The sequence below is a fragment of the Chlorocebus sabaeus genome, chromosome 20 (genome assembly GCF_047675955.1).
Source record: "Chlorocebus sabaeus isolate Y175 chromosome 20, mChlSab1.0.hap1, whole genome shotgun sequence".
In the NCBI taxonomy this organism is placed as follows: domain Eukaryota; kingdom Metazoa; phylum Chordata; class Mammalia; order Primates; family Cercopithecidae; genus Chlorocebus; species Chlorocebus sabaeus.
In genome coordinates, this window is record NC_132923.1 from 90528311 (window position 1) to 90541970 (window position 13660).

General features: G+C 44.2%; 1 protein-coding gene across 2 annotated transcripts in view; it reads right to left on the minus strand.

Moving 5' to 3' along the window:
• Positions 1 to 337, minus strand: part of NSUN4 (NOP2/Sun RNA methyltransferase 4) — a 31599-nt gene extending 31262 nt beyond the window's left edge. Inside the window, exon 1 of one of the 2 annotated variants that reach the window (XM_037999203.2) lies at positions 169 to 337. In XM_037999203.2, the coding sequence (XP_037855131.1) occupies positions 169 to 261 (93 nt within the window). In that variant the 5' untranslated portion in view covers positions 262 to 337. The remainder of the gene's footprint in view (positions 1 to 168) is intronic. The other variant, XM_007978901.3, reaches the window with a different exon arrangement.
• Between the last annotated feature and the right edge of the window lie 13323 nt (positions 338 to 13660).

A 13660-nucleotide genomic window follows, 5' to 3' on the forward strand; every position in this document is an offset into this window, starting at 1 on the left:
GAGTGAGGATAGGGGCGGTGACGGAACAGACGTGAGAGGGAGGTGCCTCCGGATGCTCAGATAAGTACTTGGGAAAGACGCGTAGGCGTTCTAGAGGGCCGGGAAATGGAAGGACTGGAGAACTTTCCACCCTCACTTTTCCCTCCTGCGCCCCCAGCCGGACCTTACCCATTTTTTCTTATGTCGATGTCTCCGCGGGACCGTCGCGAAGTCCACACGCTTCAGCAGCTCCCGGACACCCCTCAGTGTCAGCGCAGCCATGTCGGCGTGCGCCACTGGGTAATTCCGACCGGAACCGCAGCGGAAGACTCGCGTGTTCCGGGGAGGTGGTGAGCGCCACCCGGCGGGACACTAGCGAAAAAAGGGGAAGGAAATACTTCCGACGTTCTCCCAGGACTCCGCGCGCCTCTACAGACTCCGCCCCGCCAGGGATCCCCTGAAGGCTGCTGGAAAAAGAGCAACCTGGCACCCAGAATGATGACTCTTCCTGGATGCTTGGAGCAGTGCGAGGGTCTCCAAAGAAGCCCCTAGCCCACTTAGGGGATCAGGGAGGATTAGGAGCTGGTGGTTGAGTACCGACAGAGTTAGCTAGGCGAAAAGGGAAGGGAAGGGCCTCCTAGGCCGAAATTGCATGGAGGAAGATCCTTAGGTAGAGGAAAATGAGACCAGACTTGTAGGCAGAAGATTTGCAGTGAAACGAATGAAGCTTAAGTTTCAGGACCTATCATTTGCACGCCCCCTTTCAAGGAACTATACCTAATTTGTATTATTATAATTTTTTTCTTGAGACGGAGTCTCCCTCTGTCGCCCGGGCTGGAGTGCAGTGGCAGGATCACAGCTCTCTGCAACCCTTGCCTCCTGGGTTCAAGCGATTCTCCTGCTTCAGCCTCCCAAGGAGCTGGGATTACAGGTGTGCACCACCACACCCGCTAATTTTTGTATTTTTAGTAGAGACGGGGTTTCACCATGTTGGCCAGGCTGGTCCCAAACTCCTGACCTCAAGTGATCCACCTGCCTTGGCCTCCCAAAGTGCTGGGATTACAGGCGTAAGCCACAGTGCCCGGCCAAGTTTTTTTTTTTTTTTTTTTTTTTTTTTTTTTTTTTTTTTAAACTATGCCTTCTCAAATTCTGGAAGCGTTAGGCCCCACAACATTTGACATCACTGAATCCAGTGGAGAGGAGGGACATGATCAGAAACTGTTTTTAAATGATCATTCAACAGCCAATTATCAGGGTGGGTAGGAGTGAGAGAGGGAGATCAAAAGGCAGGGAGATTGGCTGGGATTACAGACATTGTTACCAGAGAGAGGGTTCTTGGATCTCTCACAAGAAAGAATGTAGGGCGAGTACGCAATGCAAAGTGAGAGCAAGTTTATTAAAGTAAAAGAATAAAAGAATAGATGTTCCATAGATAGAGCAGCCCCAAAGGGCTGCTGGTTGCCCCATTTTTATGGTTATTTCTTGATGGTACCCTAAACAAGGGGTTATTCACACTTCCTCTTTTTAAGAGGAAGTCTCGCTCTGATGCCTAGGCTGGAGTGCAGTGGCTTGATGTGATCTCGGCTCACTGCAAGCTCCGCCTCCCTGGTTCACGCCATTCTCCTACCTTAGCCGCCCAGTAGCTGGGACTACAGGCGCCCGCCACCTCGCCCAGCTAATTTTTTGTATTTTTGGTAGAGACAGGGTTTCAGCCTGTTAGCCAGGAGGGTCTCGATCTCCTGACCTCGTGATCTACCCGCCTGGGCCTCACCAAAGTGCTGGGATTACAGGTGTGAGCCACCATGCCTGACTGCCTCCTCTTTTTAGACCACATAGGGTAACTTCCTAACCTTGCCATATAAACTGTTGTGGCGCTGGTGGGAGTGCAGCCATGAGGATGACCAGAGGTTACTCTTGTAGCCATTTTGGTTTTGGTGGGTTTTGGCGGACTCTTTTACTGCAACCGGTTGTATCAGCAAGGTCTTTATGAGCTGTATTTTGTGCTGACCTGTCTCAAACTGTGGCTTAGAATGTCTTAACCGTCTGGGAGTGCAGCCCAATGGGTTTCAGCTAAGGGAGGAGACCACCCCTCATATCATCTTATGCCCAATTTCTGCCTCCAAAGAAAGAAGTAAAAACTAAAAGGCAGAAATGAAAGCCACAGGCAGGCAGCCAGGTGCCGCACCCTGGGCCTGGTAGTTAGAGATCTAACCCTGACCTAATCGGTTATGTTATCTATAGATTATAGTCATTGTATAGAAATGCACTATGAAAAACCCTATCTTGTTTTGTTCCAATCTAATTACCGGTGCATGCAGCCCCCAGTCAAGTACTCCCTGCTTGCTCCATCAATCACAACACTCTCACATGCACCCCCTTAGAGTTGTGAGCCCTTAAAAGGGAGAGGAATTGCTCACTCGGGGGGCTCGGCTCTTGAGAGTGAAGTCTTGCCGATGCCCCTGGCCGAATAAACCCCTTCCTTCTTTAACTCGGTGTCTGAGGAGTTTTGTCTGCAGCTCGTCCTGCTACATTTCTGTGTTCCCTAACCAGGGGGCGAGGTGAATGGTGGATGGTCGAGGCAGCTCCTTAGGCGGCTTAAGCCTGCCCTGTGGAACATCCCTGCAGGGGACTCCGACCAGCCCAAGCGACGCGGATCCTGAAAGCGCTGCTGGGTAGGCATTTGCCCCGGTGGGACGCCTCACCAGAGCAGTGTGTGGCAGGCCCCCGTGGAGGATCAACGCAGTGGCTGAACACTGGGAATGAACGAGCACTTGGAGTCTGGACATCTAAAACTTGGTAAGACTAGTCTTTGAAACTTGCCCACTCCATTTGAGTGGAAGCGTGGCCTGATCCCCCATGGTGTGCCTTTATCGGCACTTTGGTTTTGGTTTTGGTTTTGATTTGGTTTGAATTGCTTGACAGGACCGGTCTTGGGAACTTGCCCACTCCATTTGAGTGGAAGCGTGGCCTGATCACCCACGGCGTGCCTTTATCAGCACTTTGGTTTTGACTTGGTTTGAATTGCTTGACAGGATTGGTCTTGGGAACTTGCCTACTCCATTTGAGTGGAAGCATGGCCTGATCACCCACAGTGTGCCTGTACCGGCACTTTGGTTTTTGTTTTTGACTTGACTTGGATTGCTTGGTACTTTGGTTTTGACCTGGCTTGAATTTCTGGATACTCTGATTTTGGTTTTGATCTTGGTTTGGTGTAAACTACAAAAGTGTGTGTGTGTGCCCTTTTTACCCGTTCTTTGTTTTGTGGTGTGCATGTGGTGTGAGCATGGTGTTTTGTCTAGAGGAAACATGGGTGAGGCACAAAGTAAGCCCATCCCACTAGGAACTATGTTGAAAAATTTCAAAAAAAGGATTTAAGGGAGACTATGGAGTACTATGACACCAGGAAAACTTAAAACTTTGTGTAAGATAGACTGGCCAGCATTAGAGGTAGCTTGGCCATTAGAAGGAAGCCTGGGCAGGTCCCTTGTTTCAAAGGTGTAGCACAAGGTAACATGTAAGCCAGGGAACCCAGACCAGTTCCTGTACATAGACACTTGGTTACAGTTGGTTTTAGACCCCCGCTCCCAACACACAATGGTTGAGAGAACAGCAGCATAAGCAGCTGGCAGAGGCAAGGAAAGACCAGCAGAGAGAGAGAAAGGAAAGAGACAGAGAAGAAAAGAGGCAAAGAGAGAGAGAGGAAGAGACGGAGAGGAAGAGACAAAGAGGGAGTCAAGGAGAGAGACAGAGAGAAAGACAGAGGCAGAGAGAGAGAGAGGAAAAGACAGAGGCAAAAAGAAAGTCAAAGAGAGAGAGACAAAGTCAAAGAGAGAAAGAAAGTATATAAGTAGTTTAAAAAAAAAAAAGTGTACCCTATTCCTTTAAAAGCCATCATACCAATTCTAATTTGGACAAAACAAGGTCTTATTAATAGCAAAGGATAATTAAAATCCCAAACTTACAAGGTTTTCAACAAAAGTAAAGTTTGCTAAAAGTTAATAGTGTAACATGTATTATAGTAACTTCTATTCTTATGGCCTTAGACAGTCTAGTCCACAAACATAAAAAAAGGTTTGCTTTGGAAAAGAATGGTTATCATCTTTGGAAAAAAAAAGAGGGGAGAAGGGGGGGCGGAATTTATATAAAAAGAGTGTTATATGGTAAATTCTTGTCCTGAAATAAATTAACTGGTTGTTTAAAGAAAGAAGTGTTTGTAATAAATCAGAAAGTTAAGGTATGTGGAAAAATTGCCTGTAAAAGTTGTGACAGAAAAAAAAAAGGTTATAAAAAAAGTGTTAAAAAAGGAATTTATACCAAAAAAAATGTATAATTTAAAAGTAACTAGGCCTCCTGAATGTAAAACTATTGGGGGAAAAAAAAAACAAAACAGTTTATGTGCAAGGTGTATAAGAAAAGCAAAATATATCTGTGGTAAAAGGATTATAAGGAGGCATAAGAATGTACATTTTTACCTACATTAAAAAGTTTTTAAAAATTATTGTTTTGAAGGTTTAAGCAAGTTTTAAAACGTTAATTGTAAAGAACATTCTGTGTGTAAACATATTAGCTAAAGTTAAAGAAGTATCATCCAGTTTTTCTGTGAACTGGACATTAAAGTAAAAGCATAACAAGTTTTTCTTAAAGTACCAACCTGCTCTTTAGCGAAAATTATAAAAGGTTAAAAAGAGTCTATGAAATCTTACCTTATGGTCAAACATTAAAAATTAAATAAATATGTCTACAAGGTTTTATTAAAATTAGGTTTAACATTAATAACACGCTAATATAAAGATAACATTTAGCTTATCTGGTATAAAAATCATACGAGAAGCATTGTTAAATGTAAAATGGTATTTGGCTTTCTTTGGTTTAAAAACCAATAAAAAATAGGAGCTAAAGGAAATTTCTCAGTAAAAAGGCACTAAGGACTGTAAAGTCCACTGCCAAGGTCCCCACATTTAAAACAAAAGGTCAATTTCTTAAAAATTATGTACTTGGTTTATCTTCCACTTTCTCAAAAAAAAAAAACAAAACCAACTAAAAGTCTTTTAGCACACGTGCCACCCCTAGAATTTCCGGTAAACCAGCACCAGCCTGAAGATCACGTTCTCATCGAAAGGTGGAAAGAAGAAAAACTCGAGCCAGCCTGAAAAGGACCCTACCTTGTGCTGCTAACCACCAAAACTGCTGTTTGTACAGCAAAAAAGGATGGACTCATCACACCTGAGTCAAGAAAGCGCCACCCCCTCCAGAGTCGTGGGCTATAGTCCCAGGGTAAAACCCTACCAAACTAAAGCTAAGAAAAATTTAACTCTTTTCATCTATTCTATTACTCTTTCTTCTTTCCTCGTTCTATTGCTGACCATCTAGTTATTAATATAACCAAGTCAATTTTGCCTCAAACTATTGCATTTAATGCTTGCCTTGTTATACCCTGTGAGGACTTGCCAAGTCAAAGACAGCTTTCTACTTCAGAAAAGTACCTCTGTCCCTCCTGACTCTCCTCAGACTAGACATTAGTAAACTAGGACCATTTAATCCAGGGACATCTCGATAAAGACCCCAGTGCTAACCAGGAGTCTTGCCCCCTGATGTAGAGCTTTCATGCCATAGTTGGTCCCACATTCTGTGGACCACTAAAGAGCAAGGATGGACTGCCCCAACCAGTTTTTGTAATTTTCCTAAAACCATACATTCATTTTACTAGAGGATCATAGAAGTTAAAGACCTAAAACAAACTTTAGCAATTAAGACAGGATACCAAGATGGAAATGCCTGGATAAACTGGATCAAATATTCCATCTGCACGTTAAACAAAAGCAATTGTTATGCTTGTGCACATGGCAGGCCAGAGGTCCAGATTGTCCCCCTTCCACTAAGGTGGTCCTGCAGTCGACCAGGCGTAGGCTGCATGGTAGCTCTTTTCCAGGATTCTACAGCCTGGAGTAATAAGTCATGCCAAACTCTCTCTCTGCTATATCCCTAAGTCCAGCACCCTGCGGTTCAGCCCCCGAGGGCCATCCAGCTTCCATCTCCCAACACTAAGTTCACTTCATGTCTGTCACAGCAGGGAGGAAACTTAGCATTCCTTGGAGACCTGAAAGGATGCAGTGAGCTTACGAATTTTCAAGAGCTTATCAATCAGTCAGCCCTTGTTCATCCCTGAGCAATGCGTGGTGGTATTGTGGTGGGCCTTTACTGGACACTCTGCTGAATAACTGGAGTGGCACTTGTACTTAAGCCCAATTGGCTATCCCTTTCACCCTGGCATTTCATCAACCAGAAGGAAAAAAAATAAGACATCATAAAGCGAGAGAAGCCCCTTATGGGTCTTTCGACTCTCATGTCTATTTCGATGCAATTGGAGTCCCACGAGGAATACTAGATCAATTTAAAGCTTGAAATCAAATAGCTGCAGGATTTGAGTCAATATTTCAGTAGATGACAGTTAATAAAAATGTAGATTAGATAAACTACATCTATTACAACCAACAGCAACAAGCTTTTCATGAGTTAAAAAGAAAAACTCATGTCGGACCCAGCCCTGAGGCTACCTGACCCGACAAAACTCTTTACGCTGTACGTGTCAGAAAAAGAAAAAATGGCAATTGGAGTTTTAACCCAGACTGTGGGGCCCTGGCCAAGGCCAGTGGCCTAGCTCTCAAAACAACAAGACATGGTTTCCAAAGGCTGGCCCCCAGGTCTAACGGCCCTAGCAGCAAAGGCCCTGTTAGCACAAGAAGCAGATAAACTAACCCTTAGGCAAAACCTGAATATAAAGGCCCCCCGTGCTGTGGTAACTTTAATAAATACCAAAGGATATCATTGGTTAACAAATGCTAGATTAACCAAGTACCAAAGCTTGCTATGTGAAAATCCCCACATAACCATTGAAGTTTGCAACACCCTAAACCCCACCACCTTGCTCCCAGTATCAAAGAACCCAGTTGAACATAACTGTGTAGAGGTATTGGACTCAGTTTATTCTAGCAGACCCAACCTCCGAGACCATCCTTAAACATCAGTAGACTGTAAGCTGTACGTGGACGGGAACAGCTTCGCCAACCCCTGCAAAGTAACTCTGAAGAAGACGACAAGCCCTGCTCCTGTGACACCCAGAAGCTGACTGGTCCATGCACAGCTGAAGCATGAGGAAACTCATTGCAGGACTCATTTTCCTTAAAATTTGGACTTGTACAGTAAGGACTTCAACTGACCTTCCTCAGACTGAGGACTGTTCCCAGTGTATACATCAAGTCACTGAGGTAGGACAAAAGGTTGCTACGGTCCTATTATTTTATGGTTATTATAAGTGTACTGGAACTCTAAAAAGAACTTGTTTGTATAATGTTATTCTATATGAGGTATGTAGCCCAGGAAATGACCAACCTGATGTGTATTATGACCTATCTGAGCCTCCCATGACCACAGTTTTTAAAATAAGATTAAGGACTGAGGACTGGTAGGGGCTCATAAACGATACGAGTAAAGTGTTAGCCAAAACAGAAGAAAAAGAGGTGCCCAAACAAGTCACCTTAAAATTTGATGCCTGTGCTGTCATTAATAATAAGAAGTTAGGAATAAGGTGTGGTTCTCTTAATTAGAAAAGAGGCTATATGGCAGAAAATAAGTACATCTGTCATAAATTAGGAGTGTGTGGAAATAAATGTAAATACTGGTCTTGTGTCATTTAGGCCACTTGGCTTAAAAATAAGCAAAAAAAAAAAAAGGATCCAGTCCACCTTCAGAAAGGAACAAATGGCCCTTCCTGTACTAAGGGACAATGTAACCCTTAGAGCTAGTAATAACCAATCCCCTTGATCCTCACTGGAAAAAAGAGGAGCGTGTGACCTTAGGAATCGATGGGGCCGAACTGGATCCTGGAGTAAGTATCTTGGTTCGAAGAGAAGTTTACAAACGCTCTCCTGAGCCAGTGTTTCAAACTTTCTATGATGAACTAAATGTGCCAGTACCAGAAATTCCAGGAAAAACAAGAAATTTGTTTTTGCAATTAGCCGAGCATGTAGCACAGTCTCTCAATATCACTTCATGTTATGTGGAGGAACTGTAATAGGAGATCAATGGCCATAGGAAGCCCGAGAATTAGTACCTACAGACCCAGTTCCTGATGAATTCCTGGCTCAAAAGAATCACCCTGATAATTTCTAGGTACTAAAAACCTCAATTATTGGACAATATTGCATAGCTAGAGAAGGAAAAGAATTCACTCACCCCATACGACGACTTAGTTGTCTGAGACAGAAACTGTATAAAGGTACCACAAAAACAGTCACTTGGTGGAGTTCAGATCACACAGAAAGAAATCCATTCAGTAAATTCCCAAAGTTGCAAACCATGTGGACCCACCCGGAGTCCCACCAGGACTGGACAGCCCCCACTGGATTATATGTGGGCGTAGAGCTTACACCAAATTACCTGACCAGTGGGCAGGTAGTTGTGTTATTGCCACTATTAAACCATCTTTCTTCCTACGGCCCATAAAAACAGGCGAACTCCTGCGCTTCCTTGTCTATGCTTCCCGTGAAAAGAGAAGCATAGCTATAAGAAAATTAAAAAATGGCCGGGCGCGGTGGCTCAAGCCTGTAATCCCAGCACTTTGGGAGGCCGAGACGGGCGGATCACGAGGTCAGGAGATCGAGACCATCCTGGCTAACACGGTGAAACCCCGTCTCTACTAAAAAGTACAAAAAAACTAGCCGGGCAAGGTGGCAGGCGCCTGTAGTCCCAGCTACTCCGGAGGCTAAGGCAGGAGAATGGCGTAAACCCGGGAGGCGGAGCTTGCGGTGAGCAGAGATCCGGCCACTGCACTCCAGCCTGGGTGACAGAGCCAGACTCCGTCTCAAAAAAAAAAAAAAAAAGAAAATTAAAAAATGATAAATGGTCCCCTGAGAGAATCATACAATATTATAAGCCTGCTACTTAGGCACAGGACGGCTCGTGGGGATACTGGACCCCCATTTACATGATCAACCGAATCATACGGTTACAAGCTGTCTTAAAAATAATCACTAGCCAGGCACGGTGGCTCACGCCTATAATCCCAGCACTTTGGGAGGCCAAGGCAGGTGGATCATGAGGTCAGGAGATCGAGACCATCCTGGCAAACATGGTGAAACTCCGTCTCTATTAAAAATACAAAAAAATTAGCCGGGCGTGGTGGTGGGCGCCTGTAGTCCCAGCTACTCGGGAGGCTGAGGCAGGAGAATGGCGTGAAACCAGGAGCCGGAACTTGCAGTGAGCTGAGATCTTGCCACTGATCTCCAGCCTGACGACAGAGCGAGACTCCGTCTCAAAAAAAAAAAAAAAAAAAAGAGAGAGAGAAAAATAATCACTAATAAAACCGGCAGAGCCTTGACTTATCTGGCCCGGCAAAAAACTCAGATGAGAAATGCTATCTATCAAAATAGATTAGCTCTCGACTACTTGCTAGCAGTGGAAGGAGAGAGCTGTAGGAAATTTAACCTTACACATAGATAATCAAGGGCAAGTAGTTGAAGACATGGTTAGAGATATGACAAAACTGGCACATGTGCCCATGCAAGTGTGGCATAGATTTGATCCTAGGGCCATGTTTAGAAAATGGTTCCCAGCGCTAGGAGGATTTAAAACTCTTATAATAGGAGTTATAATAGTAATAGGAACCTGCTTACTACACCCTTGTTTGCTACCTGTACTTCTTCAAATGATAAAAAGCTTCATCGCTACCTTAGTTCACCAAAATGCTTCAGCACAAGTGTACTATATGAATCACTATCAATCTGTCTTGCAAGAAGACATGGGTAGTGAAAATGAAAGTGAGAACGCCCACTAATAAAATGAGTGAGAGTCTCAAAATGGGGGAATAAGGGAGGAAACCACCCCTCATATCGTCTTATGCCCAATTTCTACCTCCAAAGAAAGAAGTAAAAACTAAAAGGCAGAAATGAAATCCACAGGCAGAAAGCCCGGTGCCGCACCCTGGACCTGATCGTTAAAGATCGACCCCTGACTTAATCGGTTATGTTATCTATAGATTACAGACATTGTATAGAAATGCACTGTGAAAATCCCTATCTTGTTTTGTTCCAATCTAATTACCGGTGCATTCAGCCCCCAGTCACGTACCCCCTGCTTGCTCCATCAATCACGACCCTCTCACGCGCACCCCCTTAGAGTTGTGAGCCCTTGAAAGGGACAGGAATTGCTCACTCAGGGAGCTTGGCTCTTGAGGGAGAAGTCTTGCCGATGCCCCCGGCTGAATAAACCCCTTCCTGCTTTAACTCAGTGTCTGAGGAGTTTTGTCTGCGGCTCGTCCTGCTACACAGCCTCATTTTACCCAACTGCTATTTAAGATGGAGTTGTTCTGCTGGGCGCGGTGGCTCACACCTGTAATCCCAACACTTTGGGAGGCCGAGGCGGGTGGATCACGAGGTCAGGAGATTGAGAGCAGCCTGACCAACATGGTAAAACCGCGTCTCTACTAAAAATACAAAAATTAGGTGGCATGCGCCTGTAATTTCAGCTACTCAGGAGGCTGAGGCAAAAGAGAATCGCTTGAACCCAGGAGGCGGAGGTTGCAGTGAACCGAGATCGAACCATTGCACTTCAGCCTCGGCGACAGAGTGAGACTCTGTCTCAAACAACAACAACAACAAAAATTAGCTGGATGTGGTGGCACATGCCTGTAATCCCAGCTACTGGGATGACTGAGGCACAAGAATCCCTTGAATCCAGGAGGCGGTGGTTGCAGTGAGCCGAGATCGTGCCACTGCACTCCAGCCTGGCGATAAAGTGAGACTCCCGTCTCCAAAAAAAAAAAAAAAAAAAAGAGTTGCTCTGGTTCACACGTCTCTGACAAAGTGAGCCGCTGCTTCCAGCTGAAAGCTCTTTCTTATTTGGCATTTGAATGTGGAATTTTGGAATTTTCTTATTGGCAACAAATACTGTCAGTCATTTTCCTTGAAGTGACAGGCTCACTTTGTTCATTTTTCAAGAAAAAGGCTGGCTGTCGCTGTGGCTCATGCCTGTAATCCTAGCACTTGGGAGGGCGAGGCGGGTGGATCACCTGAGGTCAGGAGTTCGAGACCAGCCAGGCCAAAGTGGTGAAACCCAGTCTCTACTAAAAATACAAAAATTAGTTGTGCATGGTGGCTCATGCCTGTAATCCCAGCTACTTGGGAGGCTGAGGCAGGAGAATAACTTGAACCCAGGAGGCAGAGGTTGCAGTGAGCTGAGATCATGCCACTGCACTCCAGACTGGGCAACAGAGTGAGACTCTGTCTCAAAAGAAAAAAAAAAGAAAAATTCTATTATATTAAAATATAATTGATTTTTTCTGTTGACCTTGTATCCTGAGACCTTCCTAAACTCAATTATTACTTTTGGTAACTTTTTGGAAATCTATTCAGGTTTTCTACGCATATGGTCATGTCTTTTGTAAATAAAGACACTTTAACTTCTTTCTTTTCCATCTATTTACCTTTTTCTTCTTTGCTTTATTCCACTGGCTAGGACTTCCAGTACACAGTTGAATGTAAGTGGTGATGGTAGACATCCTTGCCTTGTTCCCATTCTTAAGAAGAAAGCATTCAGGCCGGGCGCGGTGGCTCAAGCCTGTAATCCCAGCACTTTGGGAGGCCGAGACGGGTGGATCACGAGGTCAGGAGATCGAGACCATCCTGGCTAACACGGTGAAACCCCGTCTCTACTAAAAAAATACAAAAAACTAGCCAGGCGAGATGGCGGGCGCCTGTAGTCCCAGCTACTCGGGAGGCTGAGGCAGGAGAATGGCGTAAACCCGGGAGGCGGAGCTTGCAGTGAGCTGAGATCCGGCCACTGCACTCCAGCCTGGGTGACAGAGCGAGACTCCGTCTCAAAAAAAAAAAAAAAAAAAAAAAAAAAAAAAAAGAAAGCATTCAGTACTTCACCATTATATATGATATTAGCTATAGTTTTGTGTGTGCGTGCACCTGCATGTGTATAGATGTCCTTTCTTAGGTTTAGAAAGTTTCCTTCTATTCCTAGTTTGCTGAGATTTTAAAAAATCGTGATAGTTGTTGATTTTCCTTAAGTTTTTGTTGTTGTTGTTCTATTAAGATGATCATACAGTTTTACTCCCTTTTTTTTTTTTTTTTTTTTTTTTTGGCAGAGTTTCGCTGTGTCACCAGTCTGGAGTGCAGTGGTGCCATCTCGGCTCACTGCAACCTCTGCCTCTTAGGTTCAAGCAATTCTTCTGCCTCAGCCTCCTGAGCAGCTGGTATCACAGGCATGCACCACCACGCCCGGCTAATTTTTGTATTTTTAGTAGAGATGGGGTTTCACCGTGTTGGCCAGGCTGGTCTCGAATTCCTGACCTCAGGTGATCTGTCCACCTCCTAAAGTGCTATAATTAGGTGTGAGCCCCTGTGCCCAGCCAGTTTTACCTCTTTATTCCATTACTATGATGAATCATATTGGCTGACTTTTCAATATGAACCAACTTTGTATTCTTGTAAAAAACACATTAATTCCTGATACAAATATACTATTTTTTTTTTCTTTTAAACAGAGTCTTGCCCTGTCACCCAGGCTGCAGTGCAGTGGCACAATCTTAGCTCACTGCAACCCACGCCTCCCAGGTTCAAGCGATTCTTCTGCCTCAGCCTCCTGCGTAGCTGAGACTACAGGTACATGCCACCACACCCAGCTAATTTTTATATTTTTAGTAGAGATGGGGTTTCGCCATGTTGGCCAGGCGAAACTCCTGGTCTTGAACTCCTGACCTTAGATGATCCACCCACCTCAGCCTCCCAAAGTGCTGGGATTACAGGTATGAGCCACTGTGCCCAGCCCAGCCGATGATACAGTATTCTTTTTAAATATTGTTGGTATTCTTGGGTCTGAGTTAATGAGTCGTATTGGCCTGCAGCTTTTTCTTCTTATAAAGTCTTTGTTTGATTCTGATATCATGGTAATGCTGGCCTTATGAAATGAATTTGGGTGGCGGGCACCTGTAGTCCTGTAGTCCCAGCTACTTGGGAGGCTGAGGCAGGAGAATGGCATGAACCCGGCAGGCAGAGCTTGCAGTGAGCCGAGATCATGCTGCTGCACTCCAGCCTGGGCAACAGAGTAAGACGCCGTCTCAAAAAAAAAAAAAAAGAATTTGGAAAATGTCCCTTCACTTCTATTTTCTCTCTTTTTTCTTTTTCTTTTTTTTTTTTTTTTTTCTTTTTTTGAGATGGAGTTTCATTCTTGTTGCCCAGGCTGGAGTGCAATGTCATGATCTCGGCTCACTGCAACCTCCACCTCCCAGGTTCAAGCGATTCTCCTGCCTCAGCTTCCTGAGTAGCTAGGATTACAGGCACCCGCCACCGTACCCGGCTAATTTTTTTTTTCTTTTGTATTTTTAGTAGAGACAGGGTTTCACCATGTTGGTGAGGCTGGTGATTTTTATTGATATATAATAATTGTACATATTTTGGGAGTACATGTGATATTCTGATACACATATATGATGTATAATGATCAGTTATGAAGAGATTGGGATATCCATCACCTCAAACACAAACATTTATCTTTGTGTTGGGATCATTATAATTCTTCTAAATATTTTAAAATATACACTAAATTATTTATAATTATAATTTCCCTACTTTACTATCAAATACTAGAATTTATTCCTTCTATCTAACTGTATTTTTGT